At 51.6% G+C, this 17,380-nt stretch overlaps 6 protein-coding genes across 6 annotated transcripts; 1 reads left to right on the plus strand and 5 right to left on the minus strand.

The window, feature by feature from the left end:
* Positions 1–1,205: 1,205 nt before the first annotated feature.
* Positions 1,206–2,429, minus strand: MAA_06886 (SKP1 component; the record flags this gene model as incomplete). Its single annotated transcript, XM_007824884.2, has 4 exons — positions 1,206–1,445; positions 1,538–1,690; positions 1,749–1,846; positions 1,937–2,429. 4 exons carry the CDS (start codon positions 2,427–2,429, stop codon positions 1,206–1,208), a joined length of 984 nt encoding a protein of 327 aa, XP_007823075.2.
* A 353-nt stretch (positions 2,430–2,782) lies between these two features.
* Positions 2,783–3,463, minus strand: MAA_11283 (HIT domain-containing protein; the record flags this gene model as incomplete). Its single annotated transcript, XM_011413263.1, has 1 exon — positions 2,783–3,463. One exon carries the CDS (start codon positions 3,461–3,463, stop codon positions 2,783–2,785), a length of 681 nt encoding a protein of 226 aa, XP_011411565.1.
* A 261-nt stretch (positions 3,464–3,724) lies between these two features.
* Positions 3,725–4,069, plus strand: MAA_06887 (uncharacterized protein; the record flags this gene model as incomplete). Its single annotated transcript, XM_007824885.1, has 1 exon — positions 3,725–4,069. One exon carries the CDS (start codon positions 3,725–3,727, stop codon positions 4,067–4,069), a length of 345 nt encoding a protein of 114 aa, XP_007823076.1.
* Positions 4,070–7,174: 3,105 nt separating this feature from the next.
* Positions 7,175–10,153, minus strand: MAA_06888 (Ankyrin repeat protein; the record flags this gene model as incomplete). Its single annotated transcript, XM_007824886.2, has 3 exons — positions 7,175–7,518; positions 8,393–9,022; positions 9,184–10,153. 3 exons carry the CDS (start codon positions 10,151–10,153, stop codon positions 7,175–7,177), a joined length of 1,944 nt encoding a protein of 647 aa, XP_007823077.2.
* A 2,634-nt stretch (positions 10,154–12,787) lies between these two features.
* Positions 12,788–13,962, minus strand: MAA_06889 (prolyl oligopeptidase; the record flags this gene model as incomplete). The annotated part of the gene is made up of 2 exons (XM_007824887.2): positions 12,788–13,658; positions 13,715–13,962. The coding sequence occupies 2 exons, from the start codon at positions 13,960–13,962 to the stop codon at positions 12,788–12,790; spliced, it is 1,119 nt and encodes a 372-aa protein (XP_007823078.2).
* A 507-nt stretch (positions 13,963–14,469) lies between these two features.
* On the minus strand, positions 14,470–16,174 carry MAA_06890 (Phosphatidylinositol-glycan biosynthesis class S protein; the record flags this gene model as incomplete). Its single annotated transcript, XM_007824888.1, has 2 exons — positions 14,470–15,858; positions 15,941–16,174. 2 exons carry the CDS (start codon positions 16,172–16,174, stop codon positions 14,470–14,472), a joined length of 1,623 nt encoding a protein of 540 aa, XP_007823079.1.
* Positions 16,175–17,380: the final 1,206 nt, after the last annotated feature.

Consider the following 17,380-nt stretch of genomic DNA (forward strand, 5'->3'; position numbering starts at 1 on the left):
TGAGTTGATCGCCACCCTGCTTCTGCAGTAGGGAAAAAGCCCTGAAATGACAGGCTAAAGAGAACAATCTTGCCACGCTGTTCACTAGCTCGGATGTCATCAATTGATCCGTTCGCAAGCCCGAGCCGCGCATCACCATCCCTCTGCTGTCCTTGGTTTTATTAGCTCCCCAAGCAATTTGCTGAGCATCTCCAACCAACAAGACGTGCGGCTCGCAGATTATCGCCAAGACAGTTTGTCGCCAGCCTAGTAAAATCGCGGGTCCAACTTTTTACGCAGCGCGAGATTCTACCACTTATCTCTATCCATCTCATTTCCTTGCCAATATGTGTCACGACACCAGGCCTCAATCAGGATGAGAGAATGTAAACTAGAGGTATAAGTAAAATTAATTGATCAGCAGGCACATACGACCACAGCCGCCAGTAAAACTCACGATCCCGTCTGATCTCGCACGATAATCTGGCGAGCGCCGGATTAGTAGTTGGGTCGGTGACGACCAGCGAATACCCGGTGTTGTATGTTTTTTTGCCCTTACTAGACGAATCCTTAAGTCCCGTTAGCGTATGTTTCTTTTTATCCCGGAAAGCATTTTCACAATGCCTTAGGGAGTTATATACTAGCAAGTGTTTTTTTTTTAGATTAAATAAGTAGACAATATTTGCCAGGGCTCGCCTGCATAAGTTGCGGTCTGTAACGTGGCATACCGTACACTACATTACTATTTGCATTTGTAGGGGCCTCCACTTTTGGTGGCGTAACCCGTTCTATTCAGAATACGATTGAATCCGTTCCGATTCGATTAAGAGATATAGCCCGTCCGGTCCTTTTGCACAGCAGTCACATACTAATCGGCAGCTATCTTGACAAGCTTTAGGATTAAGAATTCCTTTGCGTTGGTGATGTTGGGTGCCTACGAAGCTTCTAGCTCTTATCTCGAGGAGTTGGGGACCACTTCTCCTGCTTACCATTTCGAGAGCGAGAACATCGAAGTCGTTTTATCCGAGAAATAAAAATATTGTAAACAGCATACCCGAGTGCTTATCAAGCCACTTTCAGGGCGAGGAAGCCGAGCGTGTATCTTCCTTGTCCATCAAAAAGGCTACAAGGCCACGGGGCAAAAGATCAAGCTAGTAAAGGCAAATCTAGCGGTCAATATAGGCGTAGGGGTAGTCTATACAGCATTTGATCTAATCCGCCGCTTTCTACAGTTGGAACAACGATGGTTGGCCGAATGCCCAAGTAAGCATCTCCGTGGCGCGACAGCGCCCGTCTGTCGGCCACACATACTGCAAGCAGATTTCTGCTTTCAGCTCGAGGGTGAAATTATTGGTGATATTCAAATACTCACGAATCTTCTCTTCCGCAGATTGATCTCTCATTTCCAAAGCCACAATCTTGCAGCCAAGCCGCCAAAGTCGGTCAATGCCAAGGTACCACGCGGCCTACAGCGTTTAGTCTAGTTACCCATGAAATGAAAAGGAACAAAAAGGTCAAGGATGGAAATACGCATAGTAGATCAGATATAAACACGTACCTGTGTGATTTCCATAACATGGGCCCTGTTAACCTGCATGTAGTTCTGATCCCACTCCTTAGTCTGAAGACTCCTGATTCTCCGGGTGGTGGTGCGTGTGTCCCTGTGCTGCTTGCACCACCGAAAGACCTTCCGAAGGATGGTGCCGTTAGCCTGGAATTCATTTTAGCAAATGATGTGGAGACGATAACGAAGTCAAGGTAGTGCACACATAAGGGAGTTGGATGGGATTCTCCTGGCTGCTCGATCCATTGCCGATGAGTTGAAGCATACTCTTAATCAGCATAGATTGCTCCGCTACATCGCGTTCTGGTAAAGAACATTTGAAGGGTTAGTTAACTTTTCATTAGCGGGTGGAAAACGGACTGCGGCCATCGGCTGCTGTGAGTCTCAACTCACCAACCTCGATTGTGGCCTTGTCAAGGCCCCGAATCCAAACCAGATCCTGCTGTTCAGCCGGCATTCTTGGTGATTGACGGTTGAAGTACCTGTCGGGTTCCAACTTTTCACCCGTGAAACTACCGCCAGAAAGCATTAATTTGTTCGCCACATAAATATGCCCGTTGACCAAGGCATAGTAAAACGGTGTTCTGCCAGCGTTGTCTTTCAAGTTGGCTTGAATATGCTTTTGATTCAGAAGCAGTGACGTCACAGCTTCGTCTCCATTTTCCGCAGCAAGTGACAGAGGCGTTCGACTAAAATACTTCATCCCGCCGTGAGGGCGGAAACCTGTCGACTTCAAGTTTGGATTGGCACCCGCCTCGAGCAACAGCTTGACCATAGCGTCATGTCCATTCTCCGCGGCTACCATTAGCAGTGTCTGTTGTTTGTAGGGCCCGTAAGTCTCTTGTACAGTAGGGTCGGCGCCCTTATCAAGTAGCCGTTTTGCCATGTTTGTATCCCGTTCTCTGCTGCATAATGTAACATGGCGAGGCTTTGTAAGTATTTTAGGCTAACGTGTATGTCGGGATGGGGAGGAAATAGCTCCTCCATCTCACCATGCCTGTCCTTTACGGAAAACGATAGCGGCGTCCGTCTTATGTTGCGTTGGGTCATTGGTATAGTAGGATTAGCACCCTTATTGAGTAGCCGTCTTACTATGCCTGTATGTCCGTTTTCTGCTGCATAACTTAACGGAGTCCAATTTGATTCTCCTCTCAAGTTAATATCAACGTCTGGGTGAGCAATCAACAGTTCTACTATCGCGTCATGGCCGTTCTCCGCGGCAATTAACAGCGGTGTCTGTCACTCTCTACCGTACGAGCCGGTCAGCTGCACGTTAGGGTTGGCACCCTTGTCAAGTAGCTGTTTTATTATATCCTCGTGTCCTTTTTCTCCTACGTAACCTAGCGGAGTCCAACTGGATGCAGTGTTCTTAGAATTGGGGTTAACATCCTGCCGCGCGAGTAGCAGTTTTACCACTGCCTCCTTGCCCATTTCTGCCGCAAACGACAGTGGTGTGCGTCCTTTATCATATGGAGGTCTTGTGGCCTCGGCGTCTGGATCAACACCGTACGTTGTAAGCAACAGGTCAACTAACGCATTGTAACCGTGTGCTGCCGCATACAGCAGTGGTGTCTTTCCGTCAGAGTCTCTAGGATCCGGAGTATCCCCATTGCTGAGTAGATCCACGACAACTTCCTTTAAACCAAAGAGTGTCCCGATATGCACACATGTTTTCCCCCCGAGATCTAGGCTGTTGAAGTAGTCCTGAGACACCATCAAAGCTTGGCTGATGCTGGAGACTTTGGCCTCGGCTTGTAGAAAATGTATAATCGAGTGATCCATTGTCATCGAAGCCTCGCGAGCATGATGCCCCCAGGAGCTTACAGCATAGTGGTAAAGTGGATTCGCTTGCTGCCGATTGTGGTGTTCCGCATATTCATACGCTCTGCTTTCGAAATCTTTCAACGAGAGATAACACATTATGAACATATTGGCCGTGCGTAGGCGTGCATGGCGCCCATTGAGATATTGAGTGATTTGCCATTTGTCGTGTTGTGTAATTGGAGTTCAACTTGACGAGCTCGGCCTCGTATGTTTACAAAATTTCCGCAGGCAAAGGGCTTGGCATTGTCGACTTGACGTATAAAACGCAGCCATTCGCTCCTGGTACCAAGGCTGCTTGCTTAATTAACATGTCCAATAATCTATTCTTCTCTGCTCAGCATCCATCATCTACACACCATGCGTTTCATCAACCCCATTGGCGTTGCGGCCGCCGCTGTTGCTGTGTTGGCATCACCGATTGAACCTGTGGAAAACAAGACCGTCCTTCCACTGAAGCACGTCTCCTCAGTCAAGTCTATCAAGGGTATTGTTAACAAGGGCCTGGCCCGCATTCAAAAGTTCAACGGCGTGAAGACTCTTGAAAGCAATGATGCCAGCTCCGGTTCTGCTTCATACCCTCTGGCGGAGACTCATAACACAGGTGACTACGATCAAATGGCGCATCCAGCATCAGACCCTGGATCGTTTTCAGCCGAGAGTCCCGTTACCGTTGGACAACCTTCAAGAAGACTGATTTATTGAAGCGTCTATATGCGTTCCTGCCTTTAATATCTACTTGCTGTATTTCTCAGACATTACCAACAACCCTCTCTTTTGTACGTTGTGCCTGGGCAACCAGAGCCCCTTGTTAACTTTGCGGTCTTGGAAGGTGAGAGTTGGGTGCGCAATGGCGGTCAGCTAGCACCAACAGAAGTAGAGTCCTATTGCTGACATGTCTTCTTCCCCAAACAGCTGATGATCTGGAGATTCCACTCGCAGCAAAATTGCGAATATTTGTGGGTTTCATTAGTTGCTATTATAAAGCCTATAGTATACAAGTCGATTAACATGACGGCGAGGTTGTTCAGGGCATGCACGCCTGGCAACGCCTAGCGAGTCCGACCAGGTTCTTAACCCATAGCCTTGCCGCCATGACTCGCATCTGCTCGGGAAGGCCCACCGAATTCATACTCGGGTCGTTGGACATGTCCCGCGAGACACAGCATGAATAACTGAAGGGCACAAGGGGCTAGCCGCTCCATGCTAGTTGCCCGAAGGCCCGAAAGGCCGAAGACCCGAATGCCCGAGTATCGAGGATCGAGGACAAAATTAAGGATCAATTTTTATGCTTCCTCGTGCCCGTACTATCGCGATATGAGAATAGTAGGGGGCCAAATGTCACATCGTAGCGCACGAGCAATGATTCTGGCGTGATCAATTTACTGATGGTCGTATAATCTTCAGACGGCTTCATGCAGACAATACTTGCTAACCGCGCTAACAAAACCTCTTTGGATTTTTTGGCACACATGATATTAATAATATCCAACAATTCCATCCACTCTGCTTGTTGAATTAATCAGTCCGTCTTGTCCGATGCTATTTAGTCCTGAGCTGCAATAAATCCACCGGTAGCCCTCAACTAAGTTGCATGTTTTGTAACGGTCCAAGCGGAGTGTATTGGCAACTAGCTAGGCGACTACTACAAGTATCTAAACGCTAAAGAAAGAGAAACAAAACAAGCAAAGAAGACTGCTCAAGAGCTCGATGCGTTGGTAATCTTGCTTACATGTATCGGTGGGTCCCGGGCGGCCGGCTAGGACCGAAGGCAAGAGTCTGGTGCAAACATTGAACCGAGCCGCACCGGGCTTAGCTCATTGCCGGGATCTCACGATGCCCCACTTGAATTACTGCCGGGCTCAAGTCCGTTATTGAGGTTAAATCGATGATTTTATCTTCTATGCAGTCTTGTCGGGCAGGGAGACAAAGTCTACCCTGCTAGGATGCACCGGCATAAGCTACTATTACCATGGCCGACTCTGCATTTAGCGCTGTTTTCATTGCACCCTCTCCGTCTGGTGTTCCCGGACTAATGATAGATTGACGGGCGGCCCGAAAAGTTGGGGCGCAGCACGAGTAGTTGCCATGTTGCATTGGGACCAAAATATCCGACAATCCGGTCAATGCCGGCCAGCTATGGTTAAGCGCCTAGCGCCCTACACCTCCTGTGTGACAAGGGCTCGATAGAGGGCTTGAAGCAATAGCTTAATTTAGAGATAATCCTGTAGAATGCCAAAGGTCCTTGATTTTGCAAGAGAGAAAAAGGGGCTAGTAACTGCTATGTATATATATAGGAAAAACAAGTGTACTTAGGGTCCCTTCCCAGTCAGGTATCTATTCTGTGTAAACGTGAGGTTTTTCGTCCTGATGCCCCTTTGTTCGGCTTTGTTAGCTGGGTCGAAGCCGTGTATTCTCCTGTTGGATTTCATAATGCCCTGTACATCTTGAAATTTCGCCGAGGCGACTAGCCTATTCGATGATATTGGAAGCTTTATGTAAGCAAGTTTATCTGCCTAGTCCAGGCTAGAAAATCCGAAACTCCAGGGCTTATTGCACGTAAAACCATATAAAAACCGTGGCAGTACCGAGGACCTGCGCTACTTTGTAAAAGCCTAAAGTGCTTGGCTTTTATTAATCTTCCCGTAATGTCAGGGTTGCTTGCTAGGATCTTTGCCATACATTCTTTTCTGCGTTGTATGATCTAGACGCGAGTCATATGACGCTGTGATGCCGTCGGGGCCGTCTTGTCTAGAATCGTTTTCCGCGACCAGGACATGAGTCGAGATAAAGATAATTCATATATAATGGATTATATAATTTAAAGTCTTTATACACATGTAGGCGCGCGAGGATAAATACGCCAGGCTACCCATCTAGCTTGTTTTATTTCTATACATCTTCAGCAAACACTACCTCGTGCTGTCTTGTTCCTTTTTATTCTACAGGCCCGTCTTTGGTAACTATCTCCTTCAAAATGGTACCCAAGGCTGCTGTTACACTAGTTGTCGCGTTTTCTGCTGTCTTAGCAGCAGCAGCGGCAACTACTAATAAAAGAATTATTGGCGGAGAAGTGGCCAAGGAAGGTGACTTTCCATTTATTGTCCGTTTACAATATGGCGACGATACTTCGATATTATGTGGAGGCACTTTACTAGACAGTATAACAGTTCTTACTGCTGCTTATTGCAGGCTTAAAGAAATTACTAGCGTAAGAGCAGGGAGCCTGGTAAATATACCCTCTTTTCATATATTTTATTAGGCTACGCGGTTAGCTATCAGGGCGTCTAATCACTTGTGTGGCTAATAAAACGTTAATACGTATAAAGAGCTAATAATTATACAGGATAAAGACACAGGAGGAGTAGTGGCACAAGTTGGATCCCGAGTGAGGCACCCGGATTACGTGCCTAACGGGCACCATAATGATATTGCTATCTTGAAATTATTAACTCCGATTCAAGCGAGCCAGACAATTGGCTACGCAAAGCTACCAGCGAGCGGCTTAAACCCAGTAATTGGTTCTACCGCAGTAGCTGCAGGCTGGTAAGTGCCATGAAGGGTATACTCAGACAAGACGCTAACTAATAGGCAAGGGGGTTAACGGTAGAATTACTTGGAACTGTATCCGATAAACTTCGCAGGGTTACTCTTCCTGTTGACGCTCCCGATGAGTGTTTTGACTTGGAGATTGATGCAGATAAAGGATATCAAAACCATCTAGATACAAGAGTGTGCGCTGGTGAACGGGGCAAGGATACAGGCCGAGGGGATAGCGGTGGTCCTCTTATTGACCAGGAAACGAGACAATTAATCGGTGTCACGTCGTCTGTTCCTCATGGTGCTCAATATGGCCGCGGCTTTTATACTAGGGTTAGCAGCTTTATCCCGTGGATTAACCAGAATCTTGGGGACTCGGGGATTGATCCGCGCCGTGTAACGGGCTATATGTAGGCCCGAAAATGGCTCGGCTGCGCTCCTGCCTCCATCGACAAGCTGCCAATGGCCAACAAGCGAGATTAGTAGCAGCGAGCTCCTCCAGCTCTTTTCTCCTTTCTTCTCTTCTTTAGCTTTTGGTATTCCGGTAGAATTACCTCGAGCGCTTGTATCGTTGTTTCCTCTCTTCTTTCGCTTTAGGTATTTGTTAGAATTACCTAGTCAGTTATCAATACACTCGCTAGACCGTTACACGCGGCACTACTGCTTGTTTATATCGTGGTTGTATAGTTGTGTAACTATAATTGGGGTTTAGCTAGCGCCCCTCGACTCCGGATTTCACAGCCGTGTTCCAAGGCAACTGCCGGCGTATTTAAGGACACAGAATTCGCAGCGAAACAGTTTCTCCCTTATAGTTCCTGTACAGGTTAATATCAATACTTGACTCACAATCGTCCCCATGTTTATCTAGTACCGAATACCATGGAGCCAACATCAGGTTTACCATTACTGTCTTGGCTATCCTTGCTGCATCGGCGACAGCGCAGGCTCCATATAAGTCTACTGGGGACCAGGGGTCAAAGGGGATAGTCTCCCATTATGGAAATATCACACTCGTTATCTACACGTTTATTCACAGATCGATGTTAATTGGACATGTAACCGAGACATCACTCTTTGTCGTAAATGAATAAACCCTCTTCTGGAAATTTTCTTCTGCCAAGTGTGTGAAAAATAGTAGTAGGGCCAGAGTGAAGTAAAACGAGTAATCTATTTCGGAAGCAAACGCACAAGCGAACACAAGGCACACCTTGCCAGAAATTGGTAGTGCTGCTTACAGCCTATATAGAAAGACAGTGGGGAAAAACCATTTGATTCCGAGGATTGGGTTACAGGGGGAGAGACTTTCGCTACAAGAACACAGCCTCTGCCAGGTCACAAAGTTGGCAAGACTCAAAAATCACCGCATCTCCACGGCACAATATTCAGATACATATTGTGGCTTCCACCTACTCTCAAGCCAATTTATGAATAATAAAAACGGTATTCGGGCCGTAACTACGCATGCTCTCACGATTTGATACCATGCACTTGATGTTTCTAAAGCCAAGGTCTCAAAGATGTTTACTCCATACGGTTTCTGGAGGGCGCGGACAGTTTCCACTAGCAGCTCTGCACGGGAGCCATCAGTGTCTCTGCATTCATCAAGTGCGTCAATGACGATGAAGACTTTCGAATACAAAGAGACCACCGCATCGAGAGCACTTGAAAGTTGGCCAACAGACGGCCGCATATGCTCGGCCCTCAGGCAGTTGTAGAGAGACTTGACGCATTCCGGTACAGAGCCTCGGCGTTCCGCCAGCTGCTTTAATAAGCATTCAAGGAGGCAGTTCAGTTGCTGTTCATTTTGTCGATTGTAGTTGCAGTAGAGGTAGGCAACGCCAATATTCCTGTCATTCTGGGAGCGAGTAGTGAGATGCTCGACCACAACGGATGTGAGGATTGTCTTTCCTGCCCCGGGGGCTCCCGTACAAAAAAGCGTCTGCTTACTGGTTTTCAGCCACGTCTGGAATTTCCCAGACTCCAAAATCCATTGGCCCGTTCCTGGTTGCCGCTTGTTTGCAATGTCGCTGTGGTAACTGCCGTGGTCGATTTTTGTGATGCAGTTGAGAATCGTTTCATCTGCCTGATCACGATTCTGACATATGAGGTCATCAACACCTCTCGACGTGTGCATGACGTGACCTTGAATGCCGGCGAGGACTATAGCAAGTCGGGTACAAGTTAATGCACATGGCAGCAGAGCACACCAAGACACGACTGGCCAAGCTAGGAAGCTAAACGGGGAAAAGTTGCAAGCCTAAGCAAGTATAGCTACTCACGTTCCTCCATCTTGCCGGCCCATGATGGGGCTCCATGGACCTTTTGTGGTTTAAGGATATAGAGAAGCTCTCGTGCATATGCCGCCGCTGCGAGGGCTGCGTAGTTGTGCCATTGATCATTTTTGTGGGAATCCGAGTAATCGCAAATTCCTCGAATCACTAGGCAGGGAAAGCTGTTCATCAAACCAGCAGCCTCCATCTCAAAGCACAGGACATTCAGGGCTGGATCCTGGGCGTATTCGTCCCTGTCTTTGGCATTCTTCATGACCGAGTTGGCGGACGCAATAGTGCCATAGTGAACGGTGACGACGCGGTTGCTCGAGCGTGGTGGTCGTTGCACCACCTCACACGTCTCACACTTCGAACAGTCCTCTCCACCCTGGTGAGGGTAGTCGGCACGGTATAATCGATCGTCATCCGGGCGTTGGTAGTCGGGCTCCTCGTCCATCAGCTTGACATGTTCGGCAATTCTGTCAGGCTTCCTCGAATCGTTGTGAAGCCGTCGCATCTCTGGGAGAACCCCAAGCACCACCTGCGGAGGACCATTAAGCTGCCCGCTCTGTTCGAATCGCCCGCCCGGCAGGCGCTTCCCGAGATCATATTGCACAACACCCCCCAATTTGCCCTGCGGCTGACTAACCACAACATCGCCCAGTCGAATGTCCTTTCCCGCGGTAGGGGCGCCCCCTCCTATGCCAACCATCAACGCGAACCTCAACTTGGGGAAGGAGCGGACCATATCTCTAGCCACACTGGCGGCCGAGTTGGTGCCATACTGGCCGCCCGGCAGGCATCCCAAGACTACATTATGCCCACTGATACAACCATACACGTAGCTGCTGTTGTCGTTGACGTCAGCCGTATCTGGGCCGTCGAATTCGGCATCAAGCATTCGAGCCGCAGCATCATATTCTTCCTGCAAGGCACAAATCCAGCCGATGGTATAATCCTCGATGGACGGGTTTGACATTGTGGATAAGCGTCGACTTTATTGGTACTGGCAGAGTAAAGAACCTGGTTATAAAAGTTCCACGTCTCCCGGGGAGAAAAGTAGGCTCGTTGCAATACTAGAGAGCCCAGGTGAAAAAGGCACAACGGCCAGCTGGATTCAGCGACTCGTTTGTGATTAATACCCAACTCCGCCAAAGAACACCTGAGAACAGGGGACTGTGTTTTTAGACGCAGCCTGCCAAATCGGCCAAGGTTGGGCATCAACAATGGAATATGGAGTACTGCTGCGTGAAGATGGCAGATGTACTACCGCACGACGCTTAGGAGCGGAGCACCTGTTACAGCAGATGTGGAATACTAGCCGCTATCAGAATCAACGAGGCTGGCCGATCAGACCGTCGAACAAACCAACGGCCCAAATGTCGTAGATTGCGGGGGAGGGGTGAGGAAGACGACATGTCAAGGGTCTCGCATGTCGGCTGTCATCAGACTCGTCACCACTCACATACCTTCGTCGTTGTGCTCCCTTTTTGATGTGAGGCTGCAAGCATAGAGAAAAAACGGAAGCTCTAGACATACAAAGTGTGAGATTTTGTAAAACTGAGCTGCATCGGTCCTAAACAGGGCAGGTCGGGACGCCTTCGATTGCAGGGAGAAGCAACCTAATGGCAGCTGTGAAGGCTCAATGAGATGGTCAGTTGGGCATTACACGGCCAATCTGCCGTTAATTTAACTGCAATATTAGGTAGATACAAATCTGCGCGGGCACCAAGTTCTCAGGTGTATACGACGTTGTGCGGAGATATTTTAACCCGGCTATTAATATTGCATCACCAGGGCGGCACGGAACGTCCCGAACCCGCTCATGCTCCACAGCGACGATCCCCTCCGGATAAAACAATTCATGTTGGTTTTGGCCACTCTTAATCATATGTAGGGCCCCTGCATTTCAAAACGTCAAGTAGCATCAGGCCGTGCCAACCACGCACGCTGCTTTGATGCTGCCCCCCCTTTCTCTCATTCTCATCTCAACCTTGGCCTCCGTTTCATCGATTGGTTTAATACCGATCCCCTCTGCTAATATTCAGCACACTAACCGCAGAAATAGCTGTCGTGCCATACAGTATACCATACGGCCTACGGAGTACACATGGTCCGTTGGGGCTCCTGCGCGGTCACGCGTTCAGTCCGTGTAACCATATGGTCCTTTATCAGTGAAGCCCCTTTGTTGGGCTTCGTTGTTGGGTCCTAACCGTGTAACATTACACAACACAGTAATTTCGCCAATAGGACAACATTCGCTGCTTCAAGGTTCACTTGAGATGAAGTTCATGCCTTTGAGACCACTGGCTATGGCCAGATCCAGCTACAAAAGCTAGAAGTCGAGTGCGCCTACGAAAAAGCGTCTGCAGCTGTGAAGGCACGTACCGCATCACGCAGCCTTTATCCACCGTCTTCAAAGTCTAATACCGGTATGAAACACGAGTCAAAATCCAGCCATCGGGGCATCTGGTAATACCTTTGCTTCCCATTCGTTGTTTGGAAGTATTGTCTTGCACTAAAGACAGAAAATAACCCCCAAAGATACCCGGCAAGGGCATAGGCAAACGTAGTGTACTGTACACTGTTGCGTCTTCAAGCAGTTTTCTAGAGTGATTTGCAATGTGTAATGCACAATGCAAAGCACGGATACATCTTCCTGCAGCCTTTATCAAGGTTTATCAGTACACAGCAGATATTAACGACTAGCCCCCAAATACATCAAAGTGGCCAAAACAAACGAAATGCCCTAGCATCGCGTCTATACAGATAAGTAGTGACACACATTGGTGGGGTGACGTTGTTGAACCCGGACACCATTCTTACAGCCGCCCATTGCACTCCAACCCTTGCGGTATTCCGAGCCCGTCTAGGATCGCCGGTACGTTTTGCCTTGCCTATAGACCTATATTTTGGGTTTGGGAGCAAACAAACCACGTCAAAGTGACAGCTAACAACACTATAGAACTGACTCCCTAGTCAGCGTGGCATCTGTCCAACCTCACCCCGACTACAACCCTTGCAACTCGGACATCGACACTATTGTCTGGAAAGTAGGCTCAGAGCAGCACGACGACTCGGTTGCCGACAAACCCACGGTGACTGTAGCTGGTTGGCACGAATCCGCTATTGATAAGCCAGTCTTGTCGCACACATTCTTTCATTCAGTCTAGGGGAAAGCTGAATTCAGGAAACACCGACTATGCCAAGCTATTGCGCAAAGTATCCGTTCCGGTTGTAGTCCGCGACGCCGGCGCAAGAGTACCCTCGGACAACGCCGCTGTTCATAGACTTGGGACAAGTGACATTGCTTTGGCAATAGAAAATGGTCAGATTCGCAGTGACCACATGGCCAGACGTGAAGGGTTCAAGGCCAGCCCAAAGTACATCCAGATAGACGGGGCAAATCCAACAAGGCCCAACTCTCTCAGCCCTGTGACCCTTATTATGCGGTGGCTTCCGATATGTAGAAGGCAGTATCGGTAACAGCTTCACATCCCGTCCGACAGCACACAGCACACCAGCCAGTCCTATCAAGTCCACGTCAAGTCCACGTCCAGTCCACGTCCAGCCCACGTAATTCGTAAAAGTCATGACCGCCAAAAAAAAACCATCAAGCACCGCGCATCAACCCAGCGGCAAACGCCTCAACACTCTCCGTCATCAGATCCAGCACGCCGTCCTCGCCCCAAAAGTGCCCGGCGGAAGCGACTTCGCGAGCGGCAAACAGCGACCCCTGCCCCCCCAGCCTGGCCACCCACGCGCGCAGCCTAGCCACCGGCACAAAGACGTCGCGGTCGCCAAAGACGGCCAGCGTCGCATTCTCCATGAGCTTCCTCTCCCCGGCGTCGTCGTCGCGGCGGCGCCCCGCGCGCGGCCACGGCAGCAGCGCCATGGTCGCCAGGTGCGTGACGACCCCCTGCAGCGGCGACACGAGCAGGTACGCCGGGCGCGGGCGCAGCAGGCCCTCGACGGCGGGCAGCGTCTCGGCGAGAGGTTCTTCGCGATGAGAGCTCGCGGACCGCCTGGCCATGCGGCGCACGCCCCTGCGGAGCCGGTCCTCGGCGTCGTCGAGCGAGAAGCTCCTCCGGCCGACGTGGACGCTGTCGCGGCTCTTGCGCCCCTCGTCGCCGCCGACGCGCACCGCCCCGGGGCGCCTGGCCGAGCGCGCGCTGCCCAGGACGAGGTTCTGCTGCTTGGCGAGGTGCTGCGCGCGGAGGCGCACCTGCGCGGCGTGCGAGCCGGCGCGCGGGCGGGCAAACGGCTCCAGGAGCCGGTCCAGCGGCGGCATCTGCGCCGTCACCATGGCGCCGTACGAGTAGCCGCCCATCAGGAGGACGGGACGTTGTGGCCTCGGGGCCCCGTCGGCGAAGGGGTCGAGAAAGTGGGCGTAGTGCACCGTGAAGCCCACGACGCTCGCGTAGTCGTCTCGCTCTGGCCGCGCCGTCCACGACGTCCGGCCGGCCGAGTGGCCTGCGCCTCTGCTTCAGGAGTCAGCGACCTTGTGGGTTCTTTGAAGGGGTCTGTCGTTGCCCGTTACCTAAAGTTAAAGGTGGCCACGAGATAGCCCGTCCGCAGCAGGGCCGCGGCAACACTGTCCAGCGTCGGATCGTCGTAGCACCCGCCCATGGGCGCGTAGGGGTGCGCAACCACGGCCGCGTGTCTCTCCCACGGCGGCGCGCGAGGGTTGGCCGCGGCCAGCGACGCCGGGTGGTAGACGCGACAGTCGAGCACGGTGCCGTCGTGCAGGCTGGGGATGGTGAAGCTCAACGCCGGCTCGGGAAGCATCTTGCGGGGCCTTTTTATCTGTACCCGTGTTGCATTTTGGACCTTGGAGTGTCGGACGGCTTCTCCGATGTTGGGTCTGTGTGTGGTTGTGTTTTTGTTGCGGTTTGCCTTTTTTTATTTTTTTTTGGAGAGGGGGCGAGGAAAGGTGAATCAAGCTCCCACCCAGCCTGCTTGCAGTCCGGATAAGCCACCGACTCACAGGTCCAGACTGGCTGCAGTGCGGCCCGGCCCAGCCAGTCTGTGTGATCTTGTCATGGCTGGGCGCCACGAACCAGGACCACGGCTAATTTTGTCACTGCCTGAATTATGGTGGTACCACGTAAACTTTATTCAGTGTCGTTGCGACAAGCACGAGTGTTCCGCACACCCTACATGTGTACAGGTGGTGAGAACCAAGAGGGCGGACAATAATTAAGAGCACATTGGCACATGACCGCAGCCGACGTTCAATTACCAGGCGTGAAATGCATCATTATTCGCTAATTTTTATTTTCCCCTTTTCCTTCTCTACTGGCCCTTTTTCTCTCTGGCCTCCTTGGCCTTCTGCTTCCGTTTCCTTATCCAATTCTTGAGCTCATTGACCAGTCCCAGCACCAGCGGCACCCCTACGGGCCCCAACAAAGGCAAGTAAACCGCAATCTTGTGCTCGTCTGGAAAGTACAATTGCCCAACCATGCTCTTCTCGAAAAAGGCCCTCTCCGCCTCCTCCTCGGCAACCCGTGCATGCAACAGCCCTTCTGGTCCACCCAGGTTGGCGCACGCCTGTTCCAGGTGCTGCAACGAGCTGGAAACGCCTTCGGCAACACTGCGAGGAATAGATATCGAAGGCAGGCTGGGCGAGAGCCGCGCCAGAGAGCCCAGAGACGAGGAAGCCCGAAGGAGCAGGTCCATTGTTCGTACCCTGGCCAGAGAGGAGAGCCGCAGCGGGAGAGATCCAGACTGCGGCGTGCCAAGGAGAGTCAGCAGGTGGCCGCCAAACATGAGCAGAGGCTGCTTGAGGGCATTTGCCGAGACGTGCTGCTCGGTAGGGGCCAGCGGCAGGAGATATACGGAGCCCCATTGAGGAATCATCCATGACTGTGAGTTTTCGACCTGGGCACTGTCAGATCCAATGGTTTGGTTGCCGACAAAGATGATAAAGTTGACCGTGGGTGCGCCGCCAATGGATGGTGAAAGGGGCCACTCTGCGGCATTGATAAACGACGCCAAGTGCTCCTTGTTGAGGATTTGTGATTGTACGCCAGGCGTGGCATACAGTTGGACCTGCGTATCAATGGTAAAGTTGTGAATGGGTCCCAGAACATCCAGCATTGGCTTCATGTATTCGTTGATGGCTGCATCGATATCCCACGTGTTGGGGGTGGCACCGTCGGTGAAGAGAGAAAAGCTCAGGTGGTAGGTAGGAGCATAACGCAGCGACCGGGTTGTGCGCTTCTTCAACGATTCTGCCGCCTCTTGGCCGAGACCGTGTTGTCTCGCGGTAGACGACATGGAAGACGTGGACAGCAGATACGAGATGATGGATTGCTCCTCGGAAAAGGTAGACTGGAGCTCATTGGCCATGTATGCTGCCAGGGCGGACGAGGCAGAATGGAGAGAGGGTATCGAGTTGGGAGCATAAGTCATGTCGAGCACGGCCGAGTGCTGGCTTAGCTGAGCAGAATTGGCGTCGCCGGGAGTCAGATTGATGGTCAAGGCGGAATCTGCATCTTGCCTGCTCGGGTTGGGGGGTTTTCTGTCGCTTTTGGGACTGAGCTTGAGGCGTAAATGGTGACCGGGGAAATCGTTGAGGTCGTCGAGGGCATGCTGTGTTAAGCGGACGAGATGCTGAGCTTCTTGGTCGGCAATGGAATCGGCACGAACAGAAATCTGCAGAGGAAACGCAGGGCGGCAGGCCTGGAAATATGTCAGAAGCCGCGTCGCATACAAGGAGAAGCTCTGACAGAGTGTCGAGGAGGGCATGCGGATGCAGACGTACCTTGCCGTCAGCCCATTGCAGCATTCTCTCGAGAGGCAAATCTGCGCGGTAAATTGACGTCGTCTTCCACCATATCGGCAATCCCAAAACGAGCACGATGAACCAGAATGACAGAATGACATGTGTACGGCGTCGGGTGTGGGCGGGTTTCTCCGGAGGAGGCTGCTTGGCGATAGGTCGGGCGGCGGCTTCCTGCGCGGGCACGGACGCGTCTGCTGTTATTTCTGAAGCCATTGTGTCCGACCGATCAACGTCTGTCTTGGCTCAACGCAGAGTATGGGTGTTTCGAGGATGTTGGCGACGGTTTGCGAGTAGCGGCAGGGTGTCCTTGTGCGCACCAGTGCTCGCGCTGGCCAAGTTGAAACTGTCGCAGGCCGTTCTGCCTCTGTACACTGCCGATTTCCAATGTCCAATGTCGTGTCAGCTCTGGTTCCGGCTGTTGGTCGGTATAGCCGCCAGCAATTGGCAGTTGGCCATTGACAAAGATTCAACTGCAGATGGCGTCGTGAGATGACACTTGGAGCTACAGCCTTGCACCGGCCCCACTCGAGGTGTTCAAGCAGCCGTCAGTCGAGCCTGGCGTGCTTACCTAAGTAGACTACCCTGTACACCAGTTGACATGCTGCCGCCACGCGAGCTCCTTGTGGCAGCCGTCGGGTTGCCCGCGGGCTGTTCCTTCCGTGCAAACACGAAGTGCCTCCTACTGCCAGGCTGCAAGGCACCAACCAATCCAGAAGCGCCAAAATGCGAATGTTCAATGTCAAGCGACTGGTGGTACCGGGCACAGAGCATTGAAACTTGTCATCTTCATCACCGCCGCATCCAGACACGTACGTGCTTTGCCCGGGACGGCATGTTCACCTAGCTTCAGCAACCATTCGCACTCTCTCTCACCTTACCCCTGGCCCCGTCTGTGGCCCGTCGACCCGCTTCCATTGCTCCACACCTCTTGGTCTTGGTCGAGCACCCTTTCCCATGGACCGAGGCATCTTTTTAGCGCCCCAAGCCACGGACAAGACAAAGACGCCAGCCGGATTTCGGGGTTCCTTGCTCGCCGCAAGCACGTCGCAGATGATTGCATCGAGTCTTGGCGCAAATGGCATTGCCCAGCGAAGCCAAGGCCACAGCACGGCCTGACGTGGCGCAACAACACATCTCGTGGATTCCACCGCAGTCGCATACTCGCGTTCCCGTTCTCTCCTTCAGCCGTTTCGTTTCCTCGCTGCGAGCCATCCGGCATTGGTTACACACGCTGCTTGAGCCGCTTTCCCCGGGGGACCCTGACTTGAATATATGAACTTATATGCAGACATCAACAACAAGCCAGTGCGCACGTGGAATACACAAAGCACCCGTCACCACCAGAAAACACAACGGCATCCGAGCCTCTGTTGGCACCGCCGGAGTCTCCATTTCATGCCAATCTTCCGCCCCGGCTTT

This window comes from Metarhizium robertsii (assembly GCF_000187425.2).
Source record: "Metarhizium robertsii ARSEF 23 chromosome Unknown MAA_Scf_5, whole genome shotgun sequence".
Taxonomy (NCBI): Eukaryota; Fungi; Ascomycota; class Sordariomycetes; order Hypocreales; family Clavicipitaceae; genus Metarhizium; species Metarhizium robertsii.